General features: G+C 48.5%; 1 protein-coding gene across 1 annotated transcript in view; it reads left to right on the top strand.

The window, feature by feature from the left end:
• HIPK3 (homeodomain interacting protein kinase 3) overlaps positions 1-18,251 on the top strand; it is a 283,073-nt gene that overhangs the window by 85,105 nt on the left and 179,717 nt on the right. The window contains 1 exon segment of the mRNA XM_030200637.1: positions 9,555-9,678. Within this exon segment, the coding sequence (XP_030056497.1) occupies positions 9,555-9,678 (124 nt within the window).

The following is an 18,251-nucleotide window of genomic DNA, read 5'->3' as shown; positions in this document are numbered from 1 at the left end:
TGGATGTGGACATATTGCCTTGTTTTCCCTGTCCTTACCCACCAACAGTGGATGCAGGCATATAGGTTCGCCCTTTCCCTGCCTTTCCCACTCATCTGAGCCTCCGGAGTCTTCAATACCTCTGCTTTCCTCACAGCTTAAGAAAAAAAAAAAAAAGTCGCGTCGCGTTTTTAAACGCAGAGACGCTGGAACAGAGGTTTTTGACCTGATTTTCAGTAGGATCGTAGTTGTACACTAGATCCTTTGAGGTAAGAGTGTTTTCCAACTCCTCCGGGGTGGGCCCTCGATCGGGGCGATTTTGGCGCGAAACCGCCATTTTGGATTTTACCGCCGTTTTTCGGCGATGGCTGCGGACAATGTAAAGCGCTGTTCCACTTGTGGCAAGCGCAAAACAGCAGCAGGGCTCTGTAAATCATGCTGTATTGGCGTAGGAGCCGGCCCGAGCATGGCGAGCGATGTTTCTTCCCGCTCTGAGCTGGCAGCGGGCGCCATTTTGCTTACACCGCATGGCGCGGCCTCCGTGGACACAGAGAGACCTGAGCCGGGTGGGGCACCTCGAGATGAGGTTATTTCAGGAGTGGCTAGCACCGGACAGGATTTGGGTGCCCAGGATGAGATTTTCTCCCCGGATTTTGTGCTTTTGAGGCTCCTCCGATTGCCCCCCCGATGGATTCTGGCCTGGGACTGCCCAGTGAGGCTTTTTTCCCCGGATGCTTGGCCTAAAGATAAGCGCAGAAGGGTTAATTCCCCTTCAGATTGTGGTGCACCTTTTTCCCCCCCGTGGTCGGGGTGTGAGGATTCGGAGAACTCTGACAGACGTTCTTGGTCTGAGGAGCCAGAGTCAGGTGCGGATTTACCACAGGATCTGGATGATCCCTCCGCGGTGAGGATTTTCCACCGTGATGAGCTGCCAGCGCTTATTTCAGATACCCTGCAGGCCCTCTCGATTGAAGATCCTGACAGTGGCATGGCCTCCTCGGGTAATCCCAGGATGGCTAGTACCAAGAAAGCTGCTCGGGCCTTCCCTTTGCATGACTCCATCCTAGAGCTTGTTTCGGCTCAGTGGGACCTTTGAGAGTTTCCAGGGCTATGGGGCAGTTATACCCTCTGCGTGAGGGACATATGGCTCGTTTTCAAATGCCTACAGTGGATGCCCTAGTCACTGCGGTGACAAAGAGAACTACCCTCCCTGTTGAAGGCGGTGTTGCCCTGAAGGATGTTCAAGACCGTAGGCTGGAAACAGCGTTGAAACGGTCCTTTGAAATTGCAGGTCTCACTGTTCGGGCGTCTGCATGTAGCTGTTATGCTGTGAGAGCCTGCCTAGCTTGGCTGCAACAGGCAGTGGCTCAGCCCGGAGATGGAGTGGAGCCCTTCTTGGATGTGGCTCCGCGGATGGAGGTGGCTTTGTCCTTTCTGGCTGATGCCCTTTATGACCTTGTCAGAGCTTCGGCTAAACAAATGGCAGTAGCAGTGGCGGCTCGCTGTCGTCTGTGGCTACGACACTGGGCAGCGGACATGGCCTCTAAGCAAAGGTTGGTGAAGTTGCCTTTTCAAGGACTTCTCCTATTTGGTGAGGAGTTAGAGAAAATTGTGAAAGGCCTGGGTGATCCAAAACCCCAGCGCTTGCCCGAAGATAGGCAGAGGCCTTCCTCTAAGGGCCAGGCGGTCCACTCCTCGTACAGACCTCGCTTCCGTGAAGCTAGAAGGTACCGCCCGGGGCGTTCTGCTGGGTTCACTTCACGTGCCCGTGGTCAGCAGAGGAACTCCTTTCGCTCGGACAAGCGTTCCGCAGCTGGTGGCTCAAGACCAGGAGTTCAGGAGCGACCCTCTCAATGATGGTGCGCCGGCCCTCTCCTCGATGCCTGTCATCGGAGGACGGCTTTCCCTCTTTGTCGAGGAGTGGGCCAAGATTTCCTCAGATCAGTGGGTTCTGGACCTGATTAGAGATGGATACAGAATAGAATTCAACGCCCCAGTAAGAGACGTGTTTGTGGAGTCCCGATGCGGTTCTGCCGTCAAACGGGTGGCGGTGGAGGAGACTTTACAAGGTCTGATTCAGTTAGGGGCAGTGACCCTGGTGCCTCCCGCCGAGCAAGGCTGCGGCCGATACTCCATCTACTTTGTGGTGCCGCGAAAAGGTGGGTCCTTTCGCCCTATTCTGGACTTAAAAGAAGTGAACAAGTCCTTGAGAGAGCGGCATTTCCACATGGAATCCCTGCGCTCCGTCATTGCGGCGGTTCAGCCAGGAGAGTTTCTCACGTCTCTAGACCTGAAAGAAGCTTACTTGCACATTCCGATTTGGCCCCCGCACCAGAAGTTTCTGAGGTTTGCGGTGTTGGGAAAACATTTCCAGTTCAGGGCCTTGCCTTTTGGCCTCGCCACAGCTCCCTGAACCTTTTCGAAGGTAATGGTGGTAGTAGCTGCTTTTCTCAGGCGAGAAGGTATCAGGGTTCACCCGTACCTAGACGACTGGCTCATCAGAGCAGACTCTGCAACAGAGAGCTTACAAGCTACAGCCAGAGTGGTCTCAGTACTGCAATCTCTAGGCTGGGTCGTCAATATGGCCAAAAGTCACCTGTCCCCTTCACAATCTCTAGAGTTTTTGGGGGCCAGGTTCGACACAGTCTCGGGCTATGTGTTCCTACCCGAGCTAAGGTGGTGCAAGCTTCAGAATCAGGTCCGTCTGCTCCTGAGGATGCCCCGCCCGTGAACTTGGGACATTGTCCAGCTGCTGGGATCGATGACAGCCACGATGGAAGTGGTACCTTGGGCGAAGAGCGCACCTGAGACCTCTACAGTATTCCCTCCTCTGGAGATGGTCTATTTCTCAGGATTACCAATGCAGACTTACTTGGCTCCCTGCGGCCCATCTCAGCATGGAGTGGTGGCTCTCGGACAGCATGCTGCGGCGAGGAATGCCGCTGACGCTTCCCGTTTGGTGCCTAGTGGTAACAGATGCCAGCCTGAAGGGCTAGGGCGCACACTGCAAGGGGAAGCATGCCCAGGGTCTATGGACACCTGAGGAGTCGGAGTGGTCCATCAACCGCCTAGAGTTGAAAGCGGTGTTTCAGGCGCTTCTGGCCTTTCAAGTGACCCTGGAAAGATTGGCTGTCAGAGTGATGTCGGACAACACGACAACGGTGGCCTATATAAATCGACAAGGCGGAAGAAGGTGCAGAGCACTAGCCGCGCAGGCCGAACTGATTTGCCACTGGGCCGAGCTGCATCTTCAGTGTCTGTCGGCAGCTCATATTGCAGGTCAGAGCAATGTGCAGGCCGATTATCTGAGCAGGCATCAGATCGATCCAGCAGAATGGAATCTGGCAGACGAAGTATTCCTGCAGATCTGTGCCAAATGGGGCAAGCCCGTGATGGATCTAATGGCGACAAGTGCCAATACCAAAGTCCCGTGCTTCTTCAGCAGACGGAGAGATCCTCGCTCGGCGGGGTTGGATGACTTGGCTCAACCCTGGCCTCCAGGTCTACTTTATGTGTTTCCCCCATGGCCCTTGATAGGGCGCCTGCTCTTGCGGATTCGGCTGCACCCAGGAGAAGTGGTCCTCATCGCCCCGGATTGGCCAAGGAGACCTTGGTATGCAGACCTCCGACAGATGCTCCTGGAGGCTCCTCTGCCGTTACCTCTGGTACCGAACCTGTTGACTCAGGGACCGGTAGCCATGGAGGACGCCGGCCGCTTTGGTCTTACGGCATGGCTATTGAGAGGGCGCAATTGAGGGATAACGGTTATTCCAATAAAGTTATTTCCACTCTCCTGCAAGCCCGCAAGCGGTCCACTTCCGTGGCTTATGCCAGGATTTGGTGCCTGTTTGAGTCTTGGTGTGTTTCCAGAGCCATTGTTCCAATGCGGGCTCCTGTCTCGCCGATTCTGGACTTTTTGCAGGAAGGTGTACAAAAAGGCTTGGCCTATAATTCCCTGCGGGTGCAGGTGGCAGCGTTGGCCTCCCTTCGTGGTAAGGTGGAAGGCGTGTCTTTGGCTGCTTACCCAGATGTGGCATGGTTTCTTAGAGGGGTGCTTCGGCTCCGACCTCCAGTGCGAGCACCCTGTCCAGCTTGGAACCTGGGGCTAGTTTTGAAAACCCTGCAGGCATCTCCTTTTGAGCCGCTTCGGCGAGCATCGGAGAAAGACTTGACACTGAAGGCCGTTTTTCTGGTGGCCATTACCTCGGCGAGACGGGTGTCAGAGCTCCAGGCGCTGTCCTGTAGAGACCCATTTCTGCAATTTTCAGAGTCCGTAGTCACGGTTCGGACCGTGCCTTCCTTTATGCCTAAGGTGGTTTCAGCCTTTCACTTAAACCAGCCTATTTTCTTGCCCTCTTTTTTAGAGGAAGACTTTCCAGAATCTTTTGGGCAGCTGCACCTTTTGGATGTGCGCAGGACTCTGCTGCAGTATCTGCGAGTTACTAACTCTTTCAGGACTTCTGATCATCTGTTTGTTTTGCTATCCGGTTCTCGCAGAGGGTCTCCAGCGTCTAAAGCCACTATTGCCCGCTGGCTCAAAGAAACTATCTTTTCAGCTTATCTGCTGGCCGGCAGGGTTCCGCCTGTAGCCTTTAAGGCACATTCTACTAGAGCGATTTCTTCCTCTTGGGCTGAAACTGGAGCACTCTCTCTTCAAGAGATATGCAGTGCAGCAACATGGGCTTCTAAGCTCTCCTTTGCCCGACATTACAGGCTGGATGTGGCTGCCAGGAGGGATGCGCGTTTTGGTGCACAAGTGCTAGCGCGTGCGTGGTGTGGCTTGTTCCCACCCTATCTAGGGATTGCTTTGTTACATCCCATACGTAATGGCTTCATCTGCTTGATGACAAGGAAGGGAAAATTAGGTTCTTACCTTGGTAATTTTCTTTCCTTTAGTCATAGCAGATGAAGCCATGAGCCCTCCCTGTGTGATTGTCTGTATGCTGTGAATCTGTTTTTCTGTTCTAATTTCCTGAAGTTTCTTCCTTGGGAGAAAGTTGGAAAACAATCTTCAGGATTCATGTTCAGTTTAAATTTAGGAGGATGTGTTCATTCCCTCCAGGAGGCGCGTGTGTTCCCCTCCAGTTCTATAAATAGGAGGATGAGTTCATTCCCTCCAGTGTGTTGGGAGGATGTGTGATTCCCTCCAGGAGGCGCGTGTATTCCCCTCCACTTGTACAATAAGGAGGATGAGTTTATTCCCTCCAGGAGGATGTGCATTCCCTCCTTTATGAGTTCATGCCCTTGTGATGGGCTATCGTTCGCTGTGAGGAAAGCTCTTGTGATTCCCATTGCGGTTTGCCATACTGCTTTGGAAGCTTCAAATACTGAAGAGGCAGTGGAGCTAGCTGGCCAAGAGGGCACTGTGAAAGTTTGAGTGCTCTCTATCTCCCCTGCTGGTTGATGGACATAACCCATACGTAATGGCTTCATCTGCTATGACTAAAGGAAAGAAAATTACCAAGGTAAGAACCTAATTTTCCCTTACACCCACATTCCGATACTTCCAGCCCACAGGAAGTATCTTCGATTTTGTCTCGGAACCCAATACTTCCAGTATTGTGTGCTGCCTTTTGGTCTGGCCTCGGCACCCCAGATCTTTTCAAAATGCCTGGCAGTGGTCACAGCGTCGCTATGCAGACTGGGAGTGCATGTGTTCCCCTATCTCGACGATTGGCTGGTGAAGAGTACCTCGGAGGCAGGAGCTCTACAGTCCATGCAGTTGACTATTCAACTTCTGGAGCTACTCGGGTTTGTTTTAAATTACCCAAAGTCCCATCTCCTTCCAGTTCAAAGACTAGAATTCATAGGAGCTCTGCTGGACTCTACGACAGCTCATGCCTATCTTCCCGAGACCAGGGCAGACAATCTTCTGTCTCTTGTCTCCATGGTCAGAGCATCGCAGCAGATCACAGCTCGGCAGATATTGAGACTTCTCGGCCACATGGCCTCCACAGTCCATGTGACTCCCATGGCACATCTTCATATGAGATCAGCTCAGTGGACCCTAGCTTCCCAGTGGTACCAAGCTGTCGGGAATCTAGAGGATGTGATCCAATTGTCCATTGGATTTCGCAACTCTCTTCGGTGGTGGACCATTCGACCCAATTTGACCTTGAGATGCCCATTCCAAATTCCTCAGCCATAAAAAGTGCTGACGACGGATGCATCTCTCCTGGGGTGGGGAGCACATGTCGATGGGCTTCACACTCAAGGACTTTGCTCCATCCAGGAATCAGGTCTCCAGATCAATCTCCCGGAGTTGCGAGCGATCTGGAACGCTCTGAAGGCTTTCAGAGATCGGCTGTCCAACCAAATTATCCAAATTCGGACAGACAATCAGGTTGCCATGTACTACGTCGACAAGCAGGGGGGCACTGGATCTCGCCCCTTGTGTCAGGAAGCCATCCAGATGTGGCTTTGGGCCCGTCGTTGAGGCATGTTTCTCCAAGCCACGTTTCTGGCAGGCATAAACAGTCTGGCCGACAGATTGAGCAGGATAATGCAACCTCACGAGTGGTCGCTCAACTCGCGTGTGGTCCGCAAGATCCTCCAAGTGTGGGGCACCCCCTTGGTGGATCTTTTTGCCACTCAGCTCAATCACAAAGTTCCTCAGTTCAGTTCCAGACTTCAGGCCCATGACAGACTAGCGTCGGATGCTTTTCTCCTTGATTGGGGGGAGGGCCTTCTGTATGCGTATCCTCCCATACTTCTGGTGGGGAAGACTCTGCTGAAACTCAGGCAAGACCGAGGAACCATGATTCTGATTGCTCCTTTCTGGCCGCGTCAGGTTTGGTTCCCTCTTCTTCTGGATTTATCCTCAGAAGAACCGTGGAGATTGGAGTGTTTTCCGACACTCAGAACGAGGGGGCACTTCTGCATCCCAACCTCCAGTCTCTGGCTCTCACGGCCTGGATGTTGAGAGCGTAGACTTCGCCTCTTTGGGTCTCTCTGAGGGTGTCTCCCAAGTCTTGCTTGCTTCCAGGAAAGATTCCACGAAGAGGTGTTACTCTTTCTAATGGAGGAGGTTTGCCGTCTGCTGTGATAGCAAGGCCTTAGATCCTCGTTCTTGGCCTACACAGACCCTGCTTGAATACCTTCTACACTTAGAGTCTGGTCTCAAAACCAACTCTGTAAGGGTTCACCTTAGTGCGATCAGTGCTTACCATCAGTGTGTAGAAGGTCAGCCTATCTCTGCACAGCCTTTAGTTGTTCGATTCATGAGAGGTTTCCTTTTGTCAAAACCCCCTGTCAAACCTCCACCAGTGTCATGGGATCTCAATGTCGTCCTCACCCAGCTGATGAAGCCTCCTTTTGAGCCACTGAATTCCTGCCATCTGATGTACTTGACCTGGAAGGTCATTTTCTTGGTGGCTGTTACTTCAGCTCATAGAGTCAGTGAGCTTCAAGCTTTGGTAGCCCATGCTCCCAATACTAAATTTCATCACAATCGAGTAGTCCTCCGCACTCACTCTAAGTTCTTGCCGAAAGTGGTGTCAGAGTTCCATCTGAACCAGTCGATTGTCTTGCCAACATTCTTTCCCCGTCCTCATACCCGTCCTGCTGAATGTCAATTGCACACATTAGACTGCAAAAGAGCATTGGCCTTCTACCTGGAGCGGACTTGCCCATTCAGACAGTCCGCCCAAATGTTTGTCTCATTTGACCCCAATAGGAGGGGAGTCTCTGTCGGGAAAACGCACCATTTCCAATTGGCTAGCAGATTGCATTTCCTTCACTTATGCCCAGGCTGGGCTGACTAGAGGGTCATATCATGGCTCATAGTTTTCGAGCCATGGCAGCGTCAGTGGCCAACTTTGAAGTCAGCCACTATTGAAGAGGTTTGCAAGACTTCGACGTGGTCATCTGTCCACACATTCACATCTCATTACTGCCTTCAGCAGGATAGCCGACGCGACAGTCGGTGCTGCAGAATCTGTTCAGGGTTTAGAATCCAACTCCACCCCCCCCCCCCCCGGCCCATTTTTATTCTGTTCCAGGCTGCACTCTGTTAGATGTTTTTTCGTAGGTCAATTTTTTGTTATGTCCTCACTGTTGCGAGGCCCAATTGACCCTGTTTGTTGTTTTGAGTGAGCCTGGGGGCTAGGGATACCCATATGTGAGAAGAAGCAGCCTGCTTGTCTTCAGTGAAAGCGAAGTTACTTACCTGTAGCAGGTATTCTTTGAGGACAGCAGGCTGATTGTTCTCACCAACCTGCCCGCCTCCCCTTTGGAGTTGTTCCTTTCTTTGGTTTTGCTTTATAAGTTGACTGAAGCGGGGCTCTCTCGCGACAGGCGGGAAGATGGTCGCGCATGCGCGGTGCGTGCACCCACGAGCTCGAAGGCTTTACCAACTTTTGTTGCTAGGAAGATTTTCCGGGCCTGGGGCTGTCGTGGACATCACCCATATGTGAGAACAATCAGCCTGCTGTCCTCGGAGAATAACTGCTGCCGGTAAGTAACTTCGCTTTCCTGCCCATTGGTGGTTCCTGTAAGGGGGCTAGCGGTTTCAAAACCTACCATCTCCAGATGGCTTAAGGAGATGATTGCTTCCGCTTACCTTCTGTCTGGGAGGCCTATTCCAGATGGGTCAAAGCCCATTCTACCAGGGGACAACTTCATCATGGGTGTAGCATTTTTTTGTGCCGCCTTTGGAAATTTGTAAGGCAGCCACTTGGTCCTCTTTGCATTCATTTTCTAAACACTACAGATTGGACGTTCAGCATTGTCAAGAGATTTGTTTTTGGTGTGAGTGTTCTCAAGGTGGGTTTACTGGGGAATCCTCTCTTAAGAGTACAGTTTTGTAACTTCTCATCAGTCAGATTCGGGGCCAGTCCCGAGGGACGCTGAGGAAGGAGAAATTAGTTCTTACCTGCTAATTTGCTTTCCTTTAGTCCCTCCAGACTGGCCCAGATCCCTCCCTGTCATTTTGATGTATAACCTTGACGAGCGTCTTTTCTTTTCGGTTTGCAGTTTTTTGGGTTAGAGCTGCTTTGGGCGTTAAATGTTTCTTTTTGGTTGTATTAAAAAAAAAAAAAAAAAGAGAGAGAACACCACACACCAAAGGCATATGTAAACAGTGTGTAATGAATGTGCTGCAGCTTTTTTGAAATTCACAAGAGGCACATATTCATTAGATTGTGGCTATTCAAGTTGCCCGGTTGCACAGAAAATGGTCTGTCTTCTTCTCCTGCTTTAAGATAATACTGAATCTAGCTATAGCTGGCCAGAGCTCCTCTTGGCACTCTCAAGAGTTAGTCTCCACCTGCTGGAAGGAGTGCATAACCCATCAGTCAGATTCTGGGCTTGTCTGGAAGAACTAAAGGAAAGCAAATTAGCAGGTAAGAACTAATTCCTCCTTTTGGGATGTTCTGTGTGATGGCTTCTGTTTAAAATGTAATTGAGGTAGAACTAGAGTGTTCATCGTAATGATTTTGAGGAATTGGAGTAGTGGAAGCAAAAAGTCTGCTGAAAATTCTAATAGCTAATGAGTCTGCAAAGAGAAATCCATATTGAAGATCATATAATTTGTGTTTTTGTTGCTAATTTAGTAATCTTATTCAATTAATTTGCAGAGCACCAGAGATTATTTTGGGTTTGCCGTTTTGTGAAGCCATAGATATGTGGTCGCTGGGATGTGTCATTGCTGAGCTGTTCCTTGGATGGCCGCTGTACCCAGGAGCACTGGAATATGACCAGGTAGTAGAGCAGCTCAATACAGGGCCTTTGTCTGGCCAATGAATTTTCTGTTTCGTTTATAATTTAATACAGAATTGCATTTTCTTTTTCTTTGACGTACTGCTTTTAGCTACTCCTGAGAATGTTCTAATCTGGGTTTAGATAGAATGTCCATGCTAAATTGATATGATGCTCCTTGTACCTTTTGATACCTTTTTGGGGAGAAGGTCAATGTGGTCTTGAAAAATCTTATAAAACTCCACCTGAAATCTGTCCGGGCCAGGAGCTTCAAGTGTATTGTCATGTAGAGCCATGGCAATTTCTGCATCAAAGATTGATGCATTCAGAGATGCACTCTGTAAGGGGGGGGGGGGGGGGGGAGATGTGGCATATCAAGCTGATCTAGATAAAGGGAGCTATCCAAAATATCTTTGGTAACTTGTACAAAGTTGATTAAAAGGAGTGAAAAACATTAGTAATGTCTAAGTCCGAAGAAACATGTTTACCAGATTGATTGACCAACTGTAGGATTCCTGTAGGGCCACGCTTTGTCTCAATTGGGATAACAACTTACCACATTTGCTATAATGGACAAATAGTTGATATTATAATGATTTAGTAGCTTTCTGATATAACAAAATATTTAAGGCTGTCTGAGAAGCTAACAGGGCAGTCCTAGCTATAGCAGATTTACCAAATAAGATCCTATCCTGAATAGCTTGCTTTTCCATAGCGTCCCACAGATCAATCCAGAGACTTGTGGGTTATGTCCCTCTACCAGCAGGCGGAGATAGAGAGAACTTCAGAGGTACTATATGTGGTCATGTGCAGTCACCTTAAGTTCAGTATTTTCTCAATCTAGCAGGTGGATGGTCATATCTGTGCAGCTCTGGATTGATTGGTTCCTGGCCTGGTCCCCTGGGTCTAGTTGAGCTTCTGAGGTCTGAGGTGTCCCGGTCCTGGGACTTGGGTGCACACCTGGTGGTGCCAGGCCCTTCCCTTCCTCCCCCTTCAACTCCTCTTCTCTGCCTGACTGGGGTTTGTGGTTCTCACTCTCCTGACTTTAAAAGGAGTCTGAGGTTTCTTTTGCTCCGGCGTCCTCTCCTGCCTTTAAAAAAATAAATGCAGTTTGAGCACTGTTTAAAAAAAAAAAAAAAAATCTGTCTGAGATTTGTCCAGCACGGCACGCTCATGCCGGTTTGCAGTACCGGCTGAATGGTGTGAGGACCGACTTGGCATGTGACAGCGATTCCCGAAAGGGTGAGTAGTCATTATCCTATTTGCACCAGTGGGCAGAGCAAAAGTGGCTCCCAGTGTGGGAGCCACTGGGCTGCTGGAGTTCCACTGTACAGCCCAACTCTGTGGAGCAGTGTGCTCCTTTCTTCCCAGCTCATTTTGGTGGGCACAGGGCACTTGTTTTCTTGGGTGTGTGTGCACGCTTGATGGCTCCATCTTTTTTGCCTCTCTACATGGCAATGCTGACGCCCCAGCACTCCCCTGGGGCCTGGTCTGCTTGCGATTCAGGCAGTTTTATATGTAGGCTTTTCAGAAATGTGACTGGGGAACTGGTGTGGATCACTCCCAGTTTCTTGATATTGGTTATTTAAGGGCTGAAAGGAGGCTTGGGGAGCTTTGCAGACTCCTGTGGGAGTCCTCGGGTCTCCCACAGCTTTCCAGAGGCGAGGTCAGAGACCCATTAGTCCCCTGCAGCTGTTCTGTGGCAGCGAGAGCATTAAGCTGCAGCTTGGAAAGTAATGACTATCTGAAAGTCTTCTGGGAGAGATGCCTGTTCTTCACTTGGTGATTTTCACTAAGAATATTTCTGGACCCTCCTTAATGAGGTTCAGGGTGTGTGTACATCATTAATGGGAGGGAGAAAGGGATCAGGATTAGGGTCCTACTCTAGGTTTTTCACTCTTTCCCTCTTCCCCTTTCTCAGAGCATGGCAGTACAGTTTGTTTAGTAGTCAGGCTTAGGGCTGTTGACTCCATGTTTGTGTGAGAAATGTTACATTTTGAGGCTAGTGCAGGCCTCTCAGGTTTCTCTCTGTTTCCATGGTAATCCTGCACCCTCTGTGCTGCCCTGGTGGCATTTGCTGTGGGTGTACTGTTTACATCAAACTAGTTTTATTGAGGAGGTTACAGGTTCAAGGCTGGTTTTTATCCATCCTATTAGAAACTGGGCTCAGCTAGATTTCCAGTGGGGCATATTTTATTTCATTCTCTCTTATTGCTTCCCTGGCCAAGTAGTTCTTACATGACTGGAACAGTTATCAGAACTTTACAGTACTAAAGATTGCCCTTCTCTCTCTCTCTCTCTCTCTCTCTCTCTCTGCACACTGATACTGGCCACACCTTTGCATACTAGCCTCAGGTACCCCGGTATCTGCAGTGTACCCGGTACCTCTAATTGCTTCTATGGTATTTTTGGCATCTTTTCATGGTATGGGGTACCTAAATTTCATGAGGAGTGGTCCAGGAGCTACTTCAGTGTAGAGGTAGCTTAATAGTTGTCGCAATCAGCTGAGAGTAAGCACAGAGCTCTAGGGGTACTGTTTCACGACCCACTGCAGCTTGCAATAACCATATTCTGCTACACCATCTGTCTCTGGTTCTCAGCCGCACTTGTTAGCTCCAATGCACAGCAGTTATAGTGCACAGTCACACCAGCCAATTCTTGTCTCTATCTGTAAGAAATTAGCGCTGGCAAAGGCATCAGACCACTGATGTGGCTTCCAAGTCACATTTGGCAAACCTGCCTTTTGGAAGTAATCTTGGGACTGGAGAAGATCTAGGGCAGTTGGGTAAAGACCTGAGGGACTTCCAAGTCTTGGAGATTGCCAGGGGACGAGTTTAAGGATGATTTTTAATCCACTTGGTTTTGTCGTAGGTTTTGTGGGGCCAGGAAACCCACTTTCTGGTTTCCACTTCCACTACTACAAGCCACCTGGCTGCTGATATAGAATGAGCTCTGTTTCAGCTCCAGGTCAACCTAAGCCTGCTGCATCTTCCAGTGATGGAGTCTCAGTTCACTCCTCAGGCAGGATTTCTGTACTGGTTTCAGGAGGAGTGTGGACCAAGATTACCTCAGCTCAGATGTGTCTTAGTTTTTCTATTGCACAGTTACAACCTGGACTTCACTACAGATTTTTCTTGGAGTCTACATGCAAGCTCAAACGCTGTCAGGCAGTTCTTGCCACCTTGCCAACGTTTCTTCCTTTAGGCACAGTCAAGTCTGTCCCAGTTGCAATTGGGGAATGGGAAGTTGTTCCCTTTGCTTTGTAGTTCTAACCAGGGAGCTTCCTTCCAGCTGAGTTTGGACATCATAAGAGTCTAGGGTGTTTACAGTTCAGCTTTTCACAATGGGAACCTTGCAGTGCGTAATAGTTCTGTCTGGTGAGGAGGGTTTCTAGCCTCCCTGGACCTCAAGGAAACTTACTTTCATATTCCCAGTGCTCCTTGCTGCAGAGGGATCTTAGCGATTTATGACCATGTCATTCAGCCTTTCTATGTTGCCGAGGACATTTTTGTAAGGTCATGGTGGCAGCTTTCCTTTGTGAGGATGGATTGCAGGTTCAGCCATACCTCGTGACTGGCTGATTTGCGTCTCTCTCTCTATCAAGAGTCTCTGCAAACTTCATCCAAGATACCTATTTGTCTTCAATCCTTAGGATTGGTAATCAGTGTCACCAAGAGTCAGTTGTTTCCCTTACAAATCTTGGCTTATCAGGGAGTGCTGTTCCATATAGGCTTGGGAAGTCCTTTCTTTCTTTTGCTCCTCAGCAACAGGTGCAAACCCAAGTCAGGTTTTACTTTCTCTACCAAGTCCAGGATATGGGAATAGGTTGAAGTTATGGGCACAATGTTCTCTTTTTTTTGGACATTCCCCCATGGGCCTGAGTCGTATCAGACCACTTCAGGGGTTCCTTCTCTGCTTTGGTCCCCATCTCTATGGTTCCCTTCAAGCCAACTTAGTCTCAATGGGTGATTTCAACACAGCTTTCTTGCTGATATTTCAGTTCTGTCTCCCTGAAGGTGGCTATCTGCAGTTTGTAGGCTGCTAAGCTGTGCCGTAGCTGGCGGCAACAGATTTCAGATCCCTTCCAGAAGGCAGACAGTCAGCTGCCTCCTCACTTGCCAGGTGTAGTCGAGGCAGGCTTATTTGCCAGTTTTCTTTTATGATTTGTTTTGGGTGTCAAACAGACATTTATGGCAGTCACAGCCTGCCATTTGATGTGGTTGCGCTGCTGGGTGGTGAATGCAGCTTCTAATGATGGCTGGTTCAGCTCACTTTTCAGGGCAACTATTGTTTGAGGACTCCATGAAGTTGGTGGAAGACCTGGGTGACTTATAGACTCAGCTTCTTCCTGAGGACATGTCTACAAGTTCTTTTCGGTTGTGTTAGGCTCACCCTTATCTTTGCGACACCAGGGCTTTCATCCTGGGCAGCCTAGTTTTCTTTAGCAATCCAGTCCAGGCAGGTTCTCGGAACTCCCGACTTCATCCGTTTGAGATCCTCTGGATTTCTACTGGTGACGGGCACACAGTGCTGTCTTTTCTGCATACGGTGGTTTCTGCCTTCCATCCCTTTCCACCTTTTTCTCTTCCCGCTTCTTGGATGTTCACCATATACTCCTATACTATTTGGAAGTGACCAGCGAGTTCCGTTGGTCAACTCTTTGCTTCTTGCTTTGCTCGGGACCATAGGAAGGTACCATTATTATTATTATTATTATTTATTGCATTTGTACCCCACATTATCCCACCTTTTTGCAGGCTCAATGCGGCTTACAGGATGTGAATTTGGTATGATCGTTACATAGAGTTGGGTACAGTTGGTAGTGAATTGTAGTAAAAGAGGAATTAATTAGAAGGTACTGGGTAAGGTCATGTCGAAGTGTTTTAGAGCGTTTGGGTGATGTACGGAGTAGTATGATTCATCAGGATTGTTTTGTAAGCTATGTTGAGGGGAAATGTCTTCAAAGGTTTGTAGTTCAAAGGTTTGTAGTTTGATTCATCAAGGATTATTTTTGTAGGCTTTGTTGAAGAGAAATGTCTTCAAAGTTTTGCCAAAGTTGGTTAAGTTGTCCGTGGTTTTCAGGGTCTTGGGTAGTGCGTTCCATAGCTGTGTGCTTTTGTACGCAAAGGTAGTAGCGTATGTCTGTTTGTATTTGGTTCCTTTACAGCTGGGGAAGTTCAAGTTGAGGAACTTACGGGCTGATCTTCTGGCATTTCTGGGTGGTAAGTCTATTAGGTTCGGCATGTAGATTGGGGCCTCTGCGTGAATGATTTTGTATACGGTCGTGCAGATCTTGAACTCAATTCGTTCCTTGAGCGGGAGCCAGTGTAGTTTCTCTCTTAGGTGTTTTGCGCTTTCTTATTTGGGTTTTCCAAAAATAAGACGGGTTGCGGTGTTCTGGGCTGTTTGGAGTTTCTTAATGGTCTGTTCTTTACATCCTACATACAGAGCATTGCAATAGTCCAGGTGACTTATCACTAGTGATTGTACCAGGGTGCGGAAGACGTATCTAGGGAAAAAAGGTTTTATTCTTTTGAGTTTCCACATTGAGTAGAACATTTTTTTCATTGTGTTCTTCACATGGGTATCGAGTGTGAGGTTTCGATCAATAGTGACTCCCAGAATTTTCAGATTTTCTGAGATAGGAAGTGTGCAGTAAGGTGTGGTTATGGTAGGATAGTTGCTTGTGTTGTATTGGGATGTGAGGACCAGACATTGAGTTTTTTCTGCGTTCAGTTTTAACTTGAATGAGTCTGCCCAAGAGTGCATGATGTGGAGGCTCTGATTGATTTCGTTGGTTATTTCGTTTAGGTTATTTTTGAACGGGATATAGATCGTCACGTCGTCCGCATATATATAGCGGTTTAGGTTCTGATTTGCTAGTAATTTGGCCAGTGGTGTCATCATCAGGTTGAAAATAGTTGGCGAGAGGGGAGATCCCTGAGGAACTCCACACTCCGGCGTCCAGGTTGGTGATCTGTCATTGTTCGTTACTACTTGGTAGGACCTGGTGGTGAGGAAGCCTTTGAAGGCTCGCCATTTTTAGATTGGTAGATGTGGGCATAGCGGTTTTGATGTCAGGAGGAGCAGACCTTTTGTAGAATAGGCGTCAGTGTGAAGCTGAAGAGCTGTTTCGCATAAGTGCCATTTTTTTTTTTAATATATTTTTATTCACGCAATAACAAGTTGTGAGTACAAAATACAGCAACTCTGCTCAATATACAGTTCAAAATCGTCATTCCAAATTTACATTCAGCTGTTATGTCTTTTCAAAAGTCTCTGACACAGCCTGCCTTGCAGTTTATTATTTAATCCCCCCAGCCATCCTACCTTGCATTCTATCATATATTCCATTCCACTTCTCACCTTCCATACCCTCCCTCCCCCCTCCCCCATTCATCCCTGCATGCTCCTTCTCCCCGTATCCCCTCCAGTTTCAGGTGAGTAATTGTAAACATTCTTCCCACAGCGTGGCATACTTGCGAGTCTCTGGTTTGTTAGCCTTGGAGTAAATTTGCTTCTCATGTGTGCCTACCTCTTTCATTTTTATTTTCCATACCACTCCTAGTGCGCCCTCTGCAGCACCCCAGAATTGCAATACTGTTTTTTTAACCAGCAGGAGGGAGACATACACCAGTCTCCTGTATGGTTGAGTTAAACCCTGGCCAATTAAGAGTGATTGTTCTCCAAGCAGTAAAGTGGCATAATCCCATTCTAATGTTTTCTGCACTACCTTATTGAGCAGCTGTATAGCTTCATTCCACAGCACCAGAGCCGGGCATTCCAGAAAAGAGTGCAGCAGCGTCCCCTCCGCCCCCTGGCATTTAATACACCGAGCATCAGTCCATAATCCTATCCTTGCCCCTTTCGCCCTGGAAATGTGTGCCCTATGTAATATCTTGTACTGCGTCTCCTGTAAATCGGCTGCCTTGACCATGCCATAAAGTGTCACGAACAACTTCTGAAATGTTTGCTCAGTGTAGTCGGTGCCCAGTTCTGCGTTCCATTTGGCCATCAATATCCTCATTTCCTCTTCCCGTCTATGTTCATTTAGCACCCTGTACCAGGTCGATAAATTGTTTAACTGACATGGAATTTTGAGAAGGATTTTGTCTAGTGGGCCCCACATCCACGCCTCCCCATGCTTCAATCTTATGGTAGTCCAGTAGTGTCTGGCCTGGAGGTATTGTAACAAGTTTTTATTCGTCAATTCCCATTTTTCCTTCACCCGGTCAAATGTGTCAAAAATGTCTGTGTCATTTTCCAGTAATTGGCCCAAAATCCTACATCCATTATCCCTCCATGTGTCAAATGCTGTTCTACCCATTCCGGGTGGGAATGCTGCATTACCCACCAGATTCATGAAGGGTGAGACCTCTGGTGTTCTCTGTTGACGCTTCCTCCACCACCCCCAAGCTCTCCGCATGGGTTCCAGAAGTTCTCTCCTATCGGTAATGTTGATGTCACCACTGGGGCCCCCATGGATTAAATTAATAAAGGACCAAGGTCTACTCCAGATCTCCATCCCTCGTTCTGGTAGGTATCTCTGCTGGCCTATGATTCCTTCATAAATAAAGCGCATTAGCGCTGCAACATTATACATGCGAAGATCTGGTAGGCCCAATCCACCCCTCTCTCTCCTGAGGGAGAGTTTAACCTGGCTTATCCTTGCCCCCTTCCCTCTCCAAACAAAGTTCCTAAGAATTGATCGAAACAGTCGCTCTTCTTTTCTTAACACCCATATAGGTGCTGCCTGTAAAGGGTAGAGAATTTTTGGGAGAAGGATCATTTTGACCAAAGCTACCCTGCCCATCAAGGAGAGTGGTAGGTCTTTCCACCTAACACACAGTTGCCTAATGTTCTGTATCTGATTAATTACATTTTTCTTATAAAAAAGTTTTGCGTTGGTACTAAGGAAGACCCCCAAGTATCTCATTGCTCCTTTGGTGTTATGGGTAATCCCTCCATCCCAGGATCTCCTTCTATTCCCGACAACGGGAGCAGCTCTGACTTGGCACAGTTCACTCTGTCCCGATATATCTCCGAATTCTCTAATTAACTCGAGTGCCCTAGGCAAATCTCTGGGGCCATTTGCCAAGTATAGAAGAATGTCATCAGCAAATAAATTAAGCCTAAGCTCCCTGTTTCGTACTTGGATCCCCCGTATTTGTGTTGTACTACGTATTCTTATGGCCAGTGGTTCAATTGCCAATAAAAAGAGGATTGGGGATAGGGGGCATCCCTGTCTGGTGCCTCTACCCAGAGGAAACCTCTCTGTGAGCTTCCCATTTACCATTAACCGGGCCACGGGGTTTCTATAGAGAGCCTCAATCCAAGACACCACTGGGCCTGATATCCCAAAATGTCCCAGGGTCTCAAATAGGTATCGCCAAGATATGCTGTCAAAGGCCTTCTCCATGTCGAGCCCAGCTATAACTTCTAGTCCCCCCTCTCCACGGAATTTGTGAATGGCCATCAAAGCTCGCATTATATTCATGGAGCCATGACGACCCGGCACAAAGCCCACTTGATCCTCATGGATGAGTTCGGGTAGCACTTGATTCAAACGCCTAGCC

This window comes from Microcaecilia unicolor, chromosome 4 (genome assembly GCF_901765095.1).
Source record: "Microcaecilia unicolor chromosome 4, aMicUni1.1, whole genome shotgun sequence".
Classification (NCBI taxonomy): Eukaryota; Metazoa; Chordata; class Amphibia; order Gymnophiona; family Siphonopidae; genus Microcaecilia; species Microcaecilia unicolor.
The sequence above is the reverse complement of the archived record's forward strand: the minus strand, read 5'-3'. Positions and strand labels throughout refer to the sequence as shown.